The sequence below is a fragment of the Muscardinus avellanarius genome (assembly GCF_963383645.1).
Source record: "Muscardinus avellanarius genome assembly, chromosome: 11".
In the NCBI taxonomy this organism is placed as follows: Eukaryota; Metazoa; Chordata; class Mammalia; order Rodentia; family Gliridae; genus Muscardinus; species Muscardinus avellanarius.
The window spans coordinates 41,190,802-41,209,210 of NC_137797.1; the positions used below are offsets into that span (position 1 = coordinate 41,190,802).

At 34.8% G+C, this 18,409-nt stretch overlaps 1 protein-coding gene across 2 annotated transcripts in view; it reads right to left on the reverse strand.

Moving 5' to 3' along the window:
- Nucleotides 1-18,409, reverse strand: part of PTPRQ (protein tyrosine phosphatase receptor type Q) — a gene marked incomplete at both ends in the record, with an annotated part of 256,731 nt that overhangs the window by 44,728 nt on the left and 193,594 nt on the right. For both annotated transcript variants that reach the window (XM_080706359.1, XM_080706358.1), the window contains 4 exons: nucleotides 2,466-2,565; nucleotides 13,265-13,338; nucleotides 14,820-15,042; nucleotides 16,402-16,560. In XM_080706359.1, the coding sequence (XP_080562485.1) occupies nucleotides 2,466-2,565; nucleotides 13,265-13,338; nucleotides 14,820-15,042; nucleotides 16,402-16,560 (556 nt within the window). The remainder of the gene's footprint in view (nucleotides 1-2,465; nucleotides 2,566-13,264; nucleotides 13,339-14,819; nucleotides 15,043-16,401; nucleotides 16,561-18,409) is intronic.

The following is an 18,409-nucleotide window of genomic DNA, read 5'->3' on the forward strand; positions in this document are numbered from 1 at the left end:
CTAATTTTATAGCTATTCAACTTCTCTTACCTTTTTTAATTCTATAGAACGCACTCCCCTTTCTTTTTAAACAATTTTTTTTGGTGAACATCTAAATTTAATGAGACTTAGTTGATCAAAACCTAAGTTACTAGCATATTTAAAATACCGAACCAGTATGAAGACTGTGACCTCAGTTTATTCTTACTATAGTTGTCTCACTGATTTAAAAAGAAAAAAATGTTAAAGTGGAAATGGCTCAGTGCTATTAATATCAGTGTTAAAAACAATTACACATTGTTTTTGCATAATGCAACACCTACATGCATATAAATATATAAAAATGGTTTTAAATTGTCTCAATGGATTTTTATGAAAATTTTATGAAATATATACTATTACCATTTTTTTTAAGTACTGGGGATGGAAACCAGGGGCATTCTACCTCTGAGCTACACACCCAGCTCTATTTTTTTTTTTCTTTATTTTGAAACCAGGTCTCACTGAATTGAAAGTAACTGAGTAAGTAGCTGAGGCTGTCCGTGAACCACGATCTTCCAGTTTCAGCCTCCCAAATGCTGGGATTACAAGCGTGCACCACCATGCCCAGCTTAATTTATTACCATTTTTTATAATAAAAAAACTCAGGTTCAAAAAACTTATGTGAATTTGAGGATCACACCAAACTCCTGCCATTGAAATCCTTTACATTCTTATTTCTCCAAAAGTAATTTTTATATGCATATATATGTATATATATATATAATAATATATAGTATATTACAAAACTAATATGGTAGATTATGCTAATATTCAGCTAGTCTATCAGTCACCTTTCAGATATTTATTATTTACTATGAGTTACATATTTAGGATGATATAGAAAGTATAAAATATGGTTCCTATCCCCAAAGACACTACAGTTTAGTTCCAAATTAGGGTCTAAATGTAGAAAAAAGTGTAAAAGGAGAACAATATTAAATTGCAACTCATAAGACAGTGCCTAGCTAATTATAAAATGTTATATAAGTGACTATATCTGTCCGTATTTAGAAGAAGGAAAGAAGTGGAATTTGACTTGGGTGATTCAGGATGAGATGGAGTAGAATGCACATCTCAGATCAAATAAACAGTAGCAGAGTTTCATAAAAGCCTGAGAAATGTACAGAATAAACACAACCTTTTTTTTTTTTTTTGGTGGTACTGGGGTTCCTGGAAACCCTTCTACCTCCGGACTACACTCCCAGACCTATTTTTTTTATACTTTTCAAAAATTGGAAACAGGGTCTCTTAAGCCAGCACGGCTGGCTTCGAACCTGCATGATCCTCCTGTCTCCGCCTCCCAAGCCCGGGGATTACAAGCGTGCGCCACCACGCCTGGCAAAACACAACCTTTTGGCTGAAGAGATGTGTGTAGGGAAGGTATAGGGAATAAGAAAGACCATTTCCTGCCCACAATAGGAGTTCATCTTACAAAGAAATGAGAAGTGAAAGATGATTTTAGAGAAAGGAGACAGCATGAATATGTGCATACCCACCAAGGACAAGGCCCTTCCTACACAATGTATCTTTTGAATTGCCTAGACTAATAACTATCTTACTATCTCCTGGTTGAGTGTGCAAACACTATTTGTTATATGGAAAATATCTTTTTAAAAGAATTTTCCAAGTATTCATTAAAATGATAATTTATTAAGATGAAATAAATGGCACATTACATTCGACAGGGAAATAATGTTCTTCAGTTAAAAAAAATAAAGCCCACTGGGCTATTTAGTAAACAAGTAGAACAATTTTTTAAATGAGTATAAAATCCCTTTATCTAGGCTACTGACTTATGAAACTAGATTTTGTGGTCATCAGCAATATTTCTAGCAAACTCCATCCCACCCACACCATCCAGCAAAAATGAGAGGCTTCTGCAATCACACCTAGCTGGTCTACCACAGCTTCTACTAAACACCTGCCTTTCCTCTGTCATGTTTCTTTGCCCACTGGCAGGTTATAGGCTATAGTTATTCCATGACATCCTTGGGAGACTTCTTTCAGTTCTTAATTCCTTTATGGTCCTCTCTCCCATCTAAAAAGTACAGCTGCTTGATGCACTTATGACTTCTGTATCCTTTCAGACTTCATTTAACCCCCTTTTCTAGTTAACCATTTCTTCCAGTTAGTAGTTTTTATCTTAAATGTTTTTTTCCCATTCAAATGGCAGAATTTCTTATGGCTAGATTTAGCCAATCAATGATACACACACACACACACACACACACACACACACACACACACACACACATATATATATATATAATTTCAAAACATATTGTACATAATAAATACAATCTTTTTCCTATAAATTTGAGAAAAATATAAAAACTAAATATTTCTCATTTACATTACTGCTGTGGCTTCTGTATCTGGATTAGACTGTGATTGAACCAACGCCCATAAAGTATCCTGAGAATGTAAACACAAATGAATCTCACCTTGCAAATGCAAAAATAGCTGTCCCCAGGAGAATGATGGAAAGGATACATAAAGTGACTGAAAGAATGATCTCTACAGTTCTTTCTGAAAGTCCTTCACCTGGAAAAGAGGGGCAACATTATCACTAAACATTACCATAGAATACGAATTTGGATCTCAAACCACATTTTATTGGCATATGGCATATGGCTCAAGAATGCTAATAAAGTATACAAAATTGCATATTGTTCTTCTCTTGGCTCTTCTCATTTGGGGGCTTAGCGTTTAGTAATTTTCTTTTATCTGTATAAACCTACTCCCTTTGTAAGCACATCTGTGGTTTTAAATTTCATCTATATAATCATGACCAAAATTTTATCAAACTAAAGATATCCAGTTTCCTACTAGACATCTTTTTCCTTTCTTTCTTCCTTTCTTTCTTTCTTTCTTTCTTTCTTTCTTTCTTTCTTTCTTTCTTTCTTTCTTTCTTTTTTGGTGGTACTGGGGTTCCTGGAAGCCCTTCTACCTCCGGGCTACACTCCCAGACCTAATATATATATATATATATATATATATATATATATATATATATATATATATATATTTTTTTTTTTTTTTTTTAATTTGGAAACAGGGTCTCTTAAGCCAGCGAGGCTGGCTCCGAACCAGCACGATCCTCCTGTCTCTGCCTCCCAAGCGCGGGGATTACAAGCATGCACCACCACGCCCAACCTAGACATCATTATTTCGAAATACAATTAAAATTTTAAAATTAATATTCCCAAATCTGAGCTCCAATACTTTCTTATTTTCAACTACATCCTTCCTCCTCTAAGAAGATGAAAATTTTGTCACTCCAGTTGTTCAGGCCAAAATCTGAGGGTCATATTTGATTTTCTCTCTTTCATAGAATACTTCAAAATAATGTGAAGAAACCCTGTCGGCTTTATCTTCTAAGTATACACACTTTTTACTAAATGAAACCAGGGAACCTTGGAGAGATGGTCATTCCAAAGTGAGATTTTTAAGTAAAATGTGTTCAAAACATCATGTTGCCAGAAAGGTAGAAAACTAACAAAGTCTGAAGATATAAACAGAACAAAAGAGCCTCTTGAAGGGCTCCCATGGCCAAAGAAGAAATGATTTAATGTTTTAATGCATAAACACTGAAACTGATCAAAATATTTTGAAAGCATAAAAAATAAAGAGGGCTGGAGTGCAGTTCAAAGGTAGAATGCCCCTGGGTTCGATCCCCAATACTACTGATAAAAAAGTTATTGATTTGTACGCCTTAATTATGGCTAGACCATTTCTTTACCAAAATATCTGTAATTCATTTATAATTAAAATTTGTAATTATTTGGCTCTCTCATAGGAATTATATTTTATGTATTTTAAAAAGTAGTCTGGCCGGGGATGGTGGCATATGCTTGTAATCCCCGAGCTTGGGAGGTGGAGTCAGAAGGATCACGCAGGTTTGAAGCCAGCCTTGCTGGCGTAAGAGACCCTGTTTCCTAATAAAATATAAAAGAGGTCTGGGAGTGTACCCCAGAGGTAAAAGGGTTCCATCCCCAGTACCACCAAAAAAAACAAAAAAAGTAGTCTTAAGCCTGCTGTGGTAGCATACTCTTGTAATCCCAGCATATGGGAAGCTGAGAGAGGAGGATTGCAGGTTCATGGCTGCCCTCAGATACTTAGTGAGGTTGTTAGCAACTTAGTGAAAGCCTATTTCCAAATAAAAAATAAAATAAGTCTAGGAGTATAGCCTAAAGATAAAAGGTCCCTAGGTTTCATCCCCAGTACCAAAAAAAGTAGTCTTAATTAAGAAGATGTTATTCATTAGAAGAAAGTTCTGCTTCATAAATATGAATAAACAATTTTAAAAATTAGCAATTTTACATTCTTAATAAAATAGTTCAAGTAATAATCAAAATGCATTTTAAAATAATTAAGAGGAAGGCTGATAGAGAATTGAACATTAACAGGATGCCAAAATATCACCCCCTATCATTTTCTGGCTAAAAGTATGAAAGAACAACTTTCTGATAAGGAATAGTACTGTCTACGGATCAATTTTAGCATCAAGTGTAATAACCATATATGACATACCTCCTGATCAGAAGTATTTTGATGTAGGTAGCAACATCTATAAAGTGTCCCTGACAAAAATGTTGGTTATGAATGTTTGACCCTTTAATATTATTTCTAATTTACAAGAAAGTAGGAGAAGGAAAAACAATAATTAAAAAAACAAGAGAAAGCAATCAGACAGATACAGAATGTGAAATTTACGATAGGACAGCTCCTCTGGTCACTTTCCTGAGACTATAGCATGGTGGGGGTAGAGGAGAAAGAGAAGCCTCTAAAATTAAGAGACTGAAGAAACAAAACAATGATAAAGTGTGAACTCTCACTTTCTCCTTGATTCAAAGTAACTATAAAGAAAAAAGTTTAGAGGATGGTCACTTTCCTGAGACTATAGCATGGTGGGGGTAGAGGAGAAAGAGAAGCCTCTAAAATTAAGAGACTGAAGAAACAAAACAATGATAAAGTGTGAACTCTCACTTTCTCCTTGATTCAAAGTAACTATAAAGAAAAAAGTTTAGAGGATGATTTGAAAATGTATATAGTATTAAAATATTAAAGATTCATTGTTAACTTTAACTGTGGCAATATAATGAGATGCACTTGAAAAAAGCATACTAAAGCATTTAGGCATGGATATCATGCTGTCTGCAACACTATTAAAAATAACTTAATAAATAAATGAATATAAAAATAAATAAATGACAAAATGTAATAATTATAAAATGTAGTCAGTAGGTAGCCGGGGGTTCATGAGGCTTTCCTTTCTACTTCTCCTTATGCTCCACTCTCTTCTTACCACTTCTCTTTAGCACTCTGATCCAGGCCACCATCTTGTCTTGCATGAACTATTGAATGAACACTTACGAAGTCTTCCTGTAGCCACCATTTTCCATCCCATTATTTTCAACAGAGAAGTAAGATCAACCCTTTAAAAGCCATTCAATCTTCCTGCTCAGTCGCAGAGGAGAGCCAAAGATACACAACCCGGCCCCAGTTACTTCTCTGATTTTCCTTCTATCCCTCCCTTGCTCACTTCTCTGGAGCCAGACTAGCTTGCTTATGGAGGAGTCATACCAGGTCACTCATGGTAGTGGCTTCCTCTTCTTCCTGGAAAGGTAAAAACCCTTGTGTATCTGCCTGAGTAGCCATTTCATATTCTGCAAGGGTTTGTTGAAACATATTTTCTCAATGACCACCTGCTATAGACTAAACATGGGTCACTCAAAAGTCCTGTTAAAATGTCCTGAACCCCAGTGTGACAGCATTTGGAATAAATAAGTAATTAAGGTTCAATAAGGCCATCAAGTTGAGGCCCCGATCAGACAGGATTAGTGTGCTTATAAGAAGAAAAACAAGAGAGCTTGCTCTTCACACACCATGTGTATACTCTCTCTCTCCTTCCCTCCATTCTCCTCTCCTTCTCCTTTTCCTTCTCTTCTTCTCCACCTTCCTGTCCCTCTCTACTGCCACATATGCACCAAGGAAAAGTGCTGCGAGGACAAGAAGGCAGCATCTGTAAGCCATAAAAAAAAAAAAAATCAGATACCACTTGGGCCAGAATCTTGGTCTTTGAGTCTGGACTATAAAGGATAAGCTTGTTTAAGATGCCTAGTCTGCAGTATTTTGACATGGATATGAGGAGACACCAGAGTATCTCAGTATATACAACACCCTGAACTTTCTGCCTGCCCTCTTCTACAGTCCCTGCACTCTGATCTATTTTTTCCATTGCTTGCATTATATTTATATTAAAATTCAAGCTGGCTATGATAATGCACACTAATAGTCCTCGTACTTGGGAGGGTGAGAAAGGAGGATAAGAAGGTTCAAGGACTGAAGCCTCAGCAAGTAGTGAGATTCATCAACCTAGTGGGACCCTGCTTCAAAATAAAAATTAAAATATAGGATTAGATGCCTGGTGTGGTGGGACACGCTTGTAATCCCTGTGCTTGGGAGGCAGAGACAGGAGGATCATGCAGGTTCGAAGCCAGCCTCAGTGGCTTAAGAGACCCTGTTTCAAAAAATATAAAATAGGTCTGGGAGTGTAGCCCAGAGGTAGAAGGGCTTCCAGGAACCCCAGTACCACACACACACACACACACACACACACACACACACACACACACACACATATATGATTAGGAGTATAGCTCAGAGGTAGAATGCCCTGGGTTCAATCTACAGTGCCACACAAAAAATAAAATTTACTTATTCATAATTCTTATTGCTTATTGTCTGTCTTTCCCTCCTGAACATAAGCCTACTGGCACAGAGGTCATTCTCCTATTCAAAACTACCCCAAGTTCTGAGATAGTTGATAAATATTTGTTAAATTTACAAATCAACAAATACGTTGATTTTGAGACAGATACTAAAATTTTCAGATATTAAAGAAAAAATTAAAAAATTATTAATAAGTTATTTTAGGCCTAATTGCTATTAGTGATTATAAGCAATTTTTTAAAAAATTATAATTTTATCCTAAAATGTTTCAATTTAATGACAAGAAGGCGACCTATCTATAAAACATGCAGATTAATGTTTCATATATTTTCTCTGGATTGGCACTTATAAAATTTTACCAATATAAAAGTTTTCCTATGGAGATTCGGCATGATAAATTTGAATGAGGACAGAATTTTAAACAGTTATCAGAGATTCTTGGCTCCCTAATAACTCCAGCTAAAAAGGTAAGATGCTATAGTCCTCTGCATCTCATAAAGAATTTTAGCTACATCTTTTTTATAGATTAAAATGAGTGTTTTTTAATGAATTTTCACATGCTAACTCTGATTGGATACACTTGGGGAAGAAGCATAAATATGAATAAAGAATCATCTCTATTAATCAGGTTATACTGAATCACAGGGCCTCACAACTCAGTGGGGAAAAATGTTTTCCTAGATCACACACACACACACACACACACACACACACACACACACAACATTCAGATTCTATTACCGTTGCAAAGCACTGTCTGTCTGAGTAAGGAAGTGACATATAATGTATTAGGAAGCAATATACAATCTTCTGGGCATGTGCATTACAAAGTGGCACTAGGGAAAGACAAAATGTTCACTGATTGTCAAGTGCATGCTAGGACTCACTGCCATACACGGGACCACGGGCTATTCTTGGTTCTGAATGAGGTCACTTTCCCAAATCTTTTCTTTTCTTTTTCTTTCTTTTCTTTTTTTTTTTGGTGGTACTGGGGATTCTTTCACTTGACTCTTTTTGTAATACATATAAATCATTTCCAACTAGATTTAAGGTGTTGTGACAGATCACATGAAATAGTTTTGTTTGTATAATGAATTATATTAATGTAATTTAGCAAATCATCATTACAAATCACTAATTTTTCATAAGCATCACCTTCTGGATGAAATCACACCATAATCTGAATTCAACATAGGGATCCAACTTTTTAAGGCTTTCAAAATATCTATAAGAAGACCTTTGGCTTAAATGAGAAATATGGGCCGGGCGTGGTGGTGCATGCTTGTAATCCCAGTGCTTGGGAGGCGGAGACAGGAGGATTGCACAGGTTCGAAGCCAGCCGCGCTGGCTTAAGAGACCCTGTTTCCAAATAAAAAAAAGTATAAAATAGGTCTGGGAGTGTAGCTTAGAGGTAGAAGGGCTTCCAGGAACCCCAGTACCACCAAAAATAAATAAATAAATAAATAAATAAATAAATAAATAAATAAATAAATAGATAGATATGAGTCTCATAGTATATGTCTCCTCACACAAGCAAGCACTTGAAAAGTGGAAGGTATTATTTACTTTAAAAGCTTCTTAGAAATACAGTAGAGGGAAAATTTTCCCCTTTATTTCAATGCTAGTCATCAGGGATATTTAAACACTGTACAACATTTTTACTAAAAGTTACTCAATTTTATAATTCAAGAAATAAGAATTACATAAGATAAATACATAAGTATTTGAGGTGATGGATATGTTTATTAATTAGCTTGATTCAATCACTTCATTTTGTATATACATTTATCACAGTATCACTCTGAACCCCACAAATATATCCAATTACAATATTCAGTAATTTTTTAAAAAAGTATGTATTAAAATGCCCCAAAGGAACATCATTTCCATCTTTTCAAATTTGCAGAATTTAAAAGTCTATAATAAACAGTATTTTTCAGGGTGTTGGGAGTCATACTTTCCATTGTTAAAAAAAGAAAAAGGAATTATTAGCCAGACATGGTGGTGTACGCTTGTAATCCCCGTGCTTGGGAGGCAGAGACAGGACGATTGCTCTGATTCGAACCCAGCCTCGCTGGCTTAAGAGACCCTGTTTCCAAATAAAAAGTATAAAATAGGTCTGGGAGTGTAGCCTGGTGGTAGAAGGGTTTCCAGGAACCCCGGTACCACCAAAAAAAAAAATAATAATAATAATAAAATAAATAAAAATAAGTAAATAAATAAATAGTAAAAAAAGAAAAGGGAATTATTGTATCATGAGACAAAACTGAATATTTTCATTTGTGAATGATAATCTCAAAAGAATAAGAGGATAGGGTGAAAAAGGTAGCAGTTAGAAATAATTAAAAACGTTGAGAAGAAAACGTAGTACAGCCAGGATAGGAAGTCTGTGGGAGCAGAGCCAGCAATGACAGTAATGAGACTGGAAGCTCATTACTGGGCATGTGGTGTGTTTCAAGTGGTGTGGTCAGCACAACTCTGACTAGAGTCGTGGTTCCTGGTGCTGAAAGCTGGTGTGACATCACCTGTCCTGGTTAAAAACCTTGGGCAGGTAGCTGAAAGATGAGATGCTTCAGATTTCTCGCCTATGAATTGGAACAATCTATAAATAGGAGGTTATGAGACCAGGTTACATGAAGAATATATGAGTTTCTGTATCCAACCACCTAAGAGACTTGGAACACATACAGATAACATCAGGTATCTTTATTAATGAGCATTTCAGATTCATATATCATTTGAAGATATGAATTAATCTCTCAGCTTAATTTGAAAAATAAGATTAAATAAACGTGTTAAGTAACTAACCCAAGGTCACATGCGTTCAATCTATACTGAAACTGCCTGAACTACACCTGTCTGACTGCGGAGTTCGTGAGGTTTGCCTCCATGATCACCGCCTTGTTAACAAGATAAACCTTTCCTCTCTCCTCTGTGACTTGGAGGATGTGATCCTTTTGCTGCAAATGATATACAGCAACTCCCTGTTTCTGAATCTAAGTGAGTACATTGGAACTTTTTTTTGTTAGTACAGTAATTAAATAAGAAGTGTTATGGCAAAAGAAAACAATCACAAGAGTGCTTTCTCCACGGGGCTTAAGGTTTCATCTTGTTCAGCTTAATGAGAGTCCTGTAAGGTGCAGAAAGGGTCGGCTGGTTTTCAAATCACAGGAATCCTCTATAATTAAGCTCTGTAATCAAAACATTGCCTATAAACAGTTTCCAGAGACTGATGTGCCTAAGCAGGATATTAAAAAAGAGTTCGAGAGACTTTCTTATGGATTATGTTAATAAAAATGCTAATGCTCAACTCGAGTGAAAACAAAACCACATAAGTCCTAAGAATTTTTTAGAATTAAAAAAACACCCATGCAGTGTCCCCTGTTTATTCCTAGAGGCCATAAAGATTTCCCCAAGTGCAGAATCCTCTTCCTGTGACCCCCTCTCACTTGTGCTTTAGTGGGTCCCTTTCTCTGAAATGCAAACTCTTGCTTTAGTGAGTCCATAGTGATTCTTCTGCCTCTATTTTTAATTCCATTTAATAACATACCTGAGAGGTACAACTACAACTGAAAGGTTCTATAGAAACACAGACTTGCGGAGACTTTTAAATCCTCGGGTTTTCATGGATAGGCACTTGAGATCGGAGCTCGTTGCTTGCGATGTGCAGAATTCCAGGGAACAAATGCTTATTATCCGCTGGAGGTTTCATGACCTAGCTGGGCCCTAGGATTCTTTCACTCAAGTGTAGGGTTATATGCACACTTCGGTCTTCAGCAGATTTGCTGGCAATGTTGTGACCCATCAGCCTGCTGCGGATGATATCATCTATCCTAACACAGGACATGTTTGAGAGTACAAAGGATTCAATCTTCCTTTGTCACCTTCTGATGACACTGGAGTCATTGCACCCGTTACTTCATTCTTTGTCTCCAGTCTCTCACAGCTATAACACCATACTTGTCAGTGATCTTTGCTCATTGTAGAAATTGTCATTTTTTTTTTTTGAGGTTTACTCTATCCTCCATCCTTGACAATGTTCTTTCACCAAGAACTGTTTTGATTCTATGGCCTTCGCTAATGCCTCCTTTCCCAGCTGTCACTGTTTTGCTAGCTATAGAAGAAGCATTACGAGACCAAATTCAATTACAAAGCTGCTATCTATCAGGAAGCAGTCCTTGGGAGACCACTCTAAAAGGGTGCCTAAAAGGCTAGTTTTATCTCACTGCTCTTCAAATACTGTTCTGGACTCTGCGAAACTCAGTAATACATTCATAAGACCCTTCCTGTCACTCTCCTTACCAGCCTGGTGCTCTGTACTTGCTATGTTCAGTCTACATTTCACTGGTTTCTGCTTTCCTAGCTTTTGCAGGACTCTGTGGTCCATCCTTCATTCCACATCCCCCCCACACTCTAGATTCCTACAATTACCAGGGTACATAAGCATCGGTACTTGGGCCACAGGGTAGGGTTATTATGATTCTATGAAAGGAATCAGATTAATTGCCTAAGGATTTCTGCTACCCTCCATAACTAGTTGCTGTATTCTGATACCATTTCTGTATGTGAAGGGACAAAAAACAGAAAGTCATTGCAGAGGAACACCTAGAGACTCTGTGCTAGATGAACCCCTTTCTTGACCAGAGGGAAGCCTTTCAAACTATAAGAAATTATGACCTTGAAACACCATGGTTCCTAATATTTGGCTCTCCCTTCTGTTATGGCTGTTTCTTCTTATTTCTATTATCCCAGATGCCTCAACTTTATCTCTCATATAACTGAATGAACATGTCTACCCATCTACAATCTGTATGAGTCCAGAAAGCTGATGAGAGAAAAAGCACATACCAACTCTAACTTTTGCTCCAATAAAATACTGTCTCCTGAAACACTTGAGGTTTCCATTTTGTCTGTTTTTACCTTCTATCACTAAATACACCAGGATCATTACTTAGCTGCAATTATGGTTTCTCAATGCTTTTCCCTTTAGGAAATTATGATGATGATAAGACATTAATTTTGCTACAGTGGTCCTCATTGTAGATTCACCAATCAAGTGAAGAAATGAATGATAAAATTTCAAAACCACAAGTCAAATCAGCTGCTTTCAAATGATTGAATTATTGGGTCAAATTATCAAATCAATGATTTTATGTTATTAAACTGTTTAGCCAAAGAAATTTATGTTACTCTTCTATAAACATCTATATGGAAATCCCTGTGTTTATTTCTTCATGACATCATTTCTCTGTGTAGAGGCAACAGAGGCTGGTGATTTATACAATTAATATTTCTACAACCTGATGAGAATTTGTGGATAAAAATGGTGGAACAATTTGTCTTCAATAGTCACAAATCTTGGTGAAATTTATTAAAGCAACAGGTGCCAGGGTCTAAGCAACACACAAAGTCCACACATTTTCAAATGTTATCCCAGAGATTCACTATTCTCCTGGTTTCCTAAGATACTATAGATAGAAATTTCGAAATTTTGAAGGTTTGGTACAAAAGAAATAGGAATTTCTCATCCTCTCAATATGTCTTGAAACAATTTGTCTAAAATAAGAATACTTATGCAATTTTTATTATAACCTATCTAAAAAGTTATTAAACATTAAAATTATTAAATGTAAATTATTAATATGTTTATATATGTCATTTTATTTAAACATTTTAGGCACTCCTCAAATATATTCTCATTACCTTTCTTCAAATAAGGAAACATTTATAGAAATTAAATACTTTTCAAGAAACAAAGCTAAGATTTGAATCCAGGGTTTAAAACTTTATATGTAGTGTAGTGATTATGGAATGCCATGCTAAACTGCTGGGATCCTGGCCCAGACACTTAACATGGCTCTAGACATTTTCAAATATCTTCTGGGGCATAAAACCATGCTGTTTGAGAAAGACTGACTCAAACTTAGTTGTCTGTATGTAACCCAAATTTAGTGGTGAAGAGTTCATCAGGTATCACACAAAAAGAACTTAGCATGACTGGCATAAATCTTTAAAATTAGGTATGACTATGGTGCTGGTGATGATATAATCATGCTATAGACATGCATCTAACTAAAGAGTTCTATTTAGGCCTTATTTAGGTGAATAATTGAAGAAATTCATGAGAGTGGAATGAAAGAAAATCACTAAGTCAAAAGAGTTTAGGAGCTTCTAGTGTTTAGAACTATTCAAGAAAAATTCCATAAGCTGATTTCTCTTTTATTAAATAACAATTTTTACACATAAGATTATATAAATAACCAAGTAACTATTTATTTAGGATAATATTAGCAGATGTCACCATAGAACCAAAATCTTAACAAAATCTATCCAGATTTAAATATATGAAACATCAATCTTTTCAAAGAATATTAAATATACTATATTTTTATAAACAGCCTAATTAACCTTGAAATAAACATATCCAAAAATACATTAATATTTTTACTAAACACTGTTTCAACTATGATAAAAACATATTATATCTAAGCTACAAAATATGTCTTACCTAAAGTCTTAACAGGGTCAGAATAATCAGAGTCAGTAAATTGTCCCATGACATTTGTGGCTCTAAATTTAAATCTGTAAAATAAAAAATTAAAAACCAATAATAAATAATTTGCATGTGACATAATTGAATAATTTAACACATAATTATGAAACAAAGCCCATCCCTGTCGATTTGTTTGAACAAAATGATTTAATGTCTGTGAAGGTATGTTGCATTAATAAACCTAACAATGGGACATAATAACTGCTATACCTTCAACATCTTTGGAAATACTAGTGGATGAGATTACTATGATCATATTGAAACTGTTTTATCGACATGCAAGCAAAGAACCAATCTTCTTTTCACTGTATGTGCATAGTTTCATTTGCCCATTCTTACAGTTTCATAATATTTGAAATAGAAAAACATACAGAAGAGAATGAAACTTAAAAATTACAAGGTGATTCTTGCTGGGTGTGGTGGCGCTTGCTTATAATCCCCGCGTGTGGGAGGCGGAGACAGGAGAATTGTGCAGGTTTGAAGCCAGCCTTGCTGGCTTAAGAGACCCTGTTTCCAAATAAAAATATAAAAAATAGGTCTGGGAGTGTAGCCTGGAGGTAGAAGGGTTTCCAGGAACCCCAGTACCATCACCAACAATAAATAAATACATAAAATAAAAATTACAGGGTGATTCTAAAATCCTCAGAGGAAAATGAAATTTGCTTCATTTAAAAACTAAAAATACAAGGTCATTTAAATATATAAAACCAATAAACTGCAATAATCTGCTTTCTACTATTATAAAATTTTTATGTCTTTATATAATAAAAATGAAGAGAGAAAGGGAGAGAAGAAAAAAGAAAAAAGAATTTAATAATGCTTTAACTAGCAAGCAAAAATAAAAGCCTGAAATATAATAAAAAATTATATCTAGAAAATAAAGGTTAAGATGATTATTTTTAAAATTACAGTCTTATGATTCATAAATAGCATACTCAATAGAATAAAGAAGTTTAACAGACTTTAATAAAGAATAAAATATCAGCATTAATTTTTAACATATTGTTATTTAGTGCCTCAAAATTATAATGAAATAGTAATAAAGATTACTATCACTCATTCATACCTTTGGTAACATAAAAAGCAGACAGTTACTGCCGAGAGTGACATAAATGAAAACCATTATTAGTCAGAAGAGTATGACAGTGTTTCTGAGATCCTGAACATCAGCATGAACGACAAAACAATTAGTGAAAAACACATTAGTCATAGCGTCCTATATATGAGTAATTAAATTTTCTTTCCTACTTCTGTTCTCCAATACCATATTTTTCAGATTGCCCTCATGCAACTTAAATTTCTTTCAGGTTTGCATGGTTTCCCTATAATACTATATGTTTACAGAATAAAAGGATAATCCCTTGTTTACGTTTCTATTTCTAGTGCTTCAAAGTTTAGGTCCTCTATGCACAGCAGATGTCCAGAGATTGCTGGAAAGATAGATAGCAGATGGATGTAAAATACTAGAAAGCTTGCTAACACAATGCATGGCTGATATAACCATACTTACAAATACTGCTTTTTTGGTTTGAGAGGTCCATTGCAAATTTTCTCTTCATTACCAGGAATCATACATGCATTATCAGCACCTATGACATAGATTTCTTCATTGCCACTGAACTTTGTCTTTCCTTCTACACATGGAGGGTTAGGAAAGCCTTCATTTGTAAAATATGGCCTTGCCTTATTAAAATAGGCATCATACCACTTTGTTACGTTTCCATCATGCTGAGCTATTTTCAGAAAAAAAAGAATAATGATTATAAGTAATATACGGATGCATTTTCACATTTATAATACATATTTCTCTCATCATTTTCTTTTTGGTGGTACTGGGGTTCCTGGAAACCCTTCTTCCTTTGGGCTACACTTCCAGACCTATTTTTTTATATTTTTATTTGGAAACAGGGTCTCTTTAGCCAAGTGCAGCTGGCTTCGAACCTGCACAATCCTCCTGTCTCTGCCTCCCACGTGCAGGGATTACAGGCGTGCACCACCACGCCTGCTATAATACATATTTTTAAATGCAAAATTTCATGTTACATGAATTTTACCTAAACAAAAATGTATATGCATATGACAAATAGCCTTTAGATGAACATTAGTTGTTGTAGTATACTTTCTGCTAGTCTTTTGAATATTTTCATTTTTAACTTTGGAAATGAATATTTGTTTTATCAATCCAACATTAGATCATTATAATTTTCATGACATGTAAGAAGTTTTTGAAATGGTAACATTTCTACTATAGAAGTAGGTATATACTTAAAAAGATAAATGAGAAAATGCTCACCTATTTTTATAATCTCAAGTTATTTAGATGTGTTAGCTATGTTAATTATAAGTCCCTTATTTCATTAATTTCTATATATATTAATACAAATGTTTCTCTTCAAATTTGCAATTTTAGAAAATAAGTAACAATGTGATATAAAAATTAAAATATGTTCAAATATTTTAATTAACATAATTTTCAATTCTAAGGACACTTAATAATAAAGAGTAGCAGGGCCTGATGGCAGATACCTATAATCCCAGTACTTGAGATTTGAGATTTAAGTCTAGCCTCTGGTACTTATACCCTTAACAACCTAGTAAGACCCTGATTCAAATAAAAAAGGGCTAGGGGTATAACTCAGAGTTAGAATGCCCCTAGAGTGCTACCCTCAGTACCACAAAGTCAATAAATAAAGTGATTTTATAATTGCATTAGAGGAATCTGGATACAACATCAAAAATTCTATGAACCACAGTGATGATTTCTTAAGTAGAGAAAGAATGTCCTTTAGTCAAGGATCACTCTCTTGTTCATGCTTCCAAAGAAGCTATGAAGACTTCAATATCAAAACAACTCTACTAGCATCTGGAATAAATAAATCACATATCTTACTCCTTTTCCCATATTGGCAAAGTATTTTAAGTATAAATAAGTGACTGGCATAATTAATGATAATATTGATACTCTATTAATATCAAGAGTTGTATGATAATCAGGAGTCAAATTTTATTTATCAATTTTGAACTGAAATATCTCTAGTGTTCAGAAATTCATACTGTAGAATTTAACAAGATCAATAGACATCTGATGATACCTCCCGTTTCTGCTACAAGCACTTGAACATTTTTGATTGGTCCGTGATCATCATTGTAGTAACATACTGGCATTCTGATGGTTATTGTTGTTGAAGTCACTAGCAGCTTTCCTGTGGCATCATAAATCGGGGTTGGCTTAGATTTTGGTCGTGCTGGAGCTATAAATAAAAGAGAAACATCATTACAATTGATACTTTCACTTCTGAACAGAAGATAAAATTTTTCAAATTCTCATTTCTTTTTTATATATACATTTATTGGTGCATTATAGCCTCACATCATCATGTAAATCAGTGACGGTGACATACTTGCACACAGCACTTGGTGGGCTTTCCCCCTCCCAGCTTCCTCCCCATTCTTCCTCCTTCCCCAGGGTACTGAGATTGACATTTGTATTCTCATATATCATGCAGATAATTTATAGACAGTGATGGCAAGCATAGATAAAAAAAACAACAAAGTTATGTTTAAATACAGCAAATATTTAGCAGTTACTAACTCCTTTCTTTTCTTTTTATTTTTTTGTGGTACTAGGGAATGAACCTAGGGGTATTCTACCTCTAAGTTCTACTCCCCAGCCCTATTTTTATTCTTTATTTTGAGACAGGGTCTCATTAAGTTGCAGAGAGCCTCACTAGGTAGCTGAGGCTGTCTGCGAACCTGCGATCTTCCCGTCTCAGCCTCCCAAGTACTCGGATTACAAGCATGCGCCAAGCCCAGCTAGCGGTTACTATCTCCTGATAATATAATTATATATCCAAGACTTGCCTGAAATAATGGTGCAAGGTGTGCTTTTCAGGTATTTGAATCCTCTTTAAAAGTTAAAAATATCAATTTTATATGCTTACTCATAGATAATTTTTAAAATTGCATAAAATATTTCTATCTAATATTTTAGTGTATTATACTTTTCCACTTTTCTTTTGCTTCCTTTATTTGGTTCACCAAGTTCTGTTCTAGTCATAGCAGCATTCCTTTTGCAGTTAATCCATGCCAAACACCTGGATGACAGCATACTATATTTTTCTTCATGTTCACATAATCATAAAAATACATAAATAGTTACACACAACAGATGGTTCTCACGGTTGGATTTTTCTAAAGGGTTACATCACACAGTATAATTATCCCCCACACTGCTTTTCTCACTTCAGCTTGGCTTGCGTGAGTTTTCCCAAGTTATCAGGTACAATGCTAGCTCATTCTTCTGAATGATAGTAATACATGGTGTAGTTGCATTATATGTATTCAACTATCCATCTGTGATGGAAATTCACTTTTCCTCCAGTTTTTGAACATTTGCTGTAGTAATCAGCCTTTCATAGTTAGCTCAATTTGGTTATCCTTAATCATATGAAACAGATTCCCAAGAGTAGAATTTCATAAAAGATCTATGTATTTTTAAGAGATATTGCCGGAATCATTTATAAAAGTGTCACAATAATTCAATTTTACTGCCAATTCATACAAATAAATCCAAAATTGATATTTCTAGTTCTACTTATTTTAGTTAAACTTATATATATTATATAAAGAGATAATACAAGTAGGTTATAATACAATGGATGTGCACACACACGTGCAGTTTGAGCATCAGTTACTTCACCAAAGTTCAATTTCTATGTCTTGAAATTTTTTAAGAAGACTTTTACTAGTGCCGTAAAGTTGGCCATATTGCCTCTATTTTATAGGTGAAGAAATTCACAAAGGTAAGCATAAAGATTTGAAGCAAATCTTTTTTTACTTGGTTTTTAGTTCCCTCTATATTGAGCATCAGGTCCAAATGTAGTTTTCTTGTCTTATGGTGCTGGGAATCAAACTCAGGGCTTCCTGCATGCCAGCCAAGCGCTATGCCACTAAGTTACACCCACAGCCTGTGAATTTCCTATGTGATTCATCAGTTTGGTATTCTGACAAGTAAAGGCTAAAATAAGACTCGATACATAAGAGGTTTGTTGAAGGAACTATCCGTGAAGAATAAAGGGACAAAGAACAAGAATACTTAGC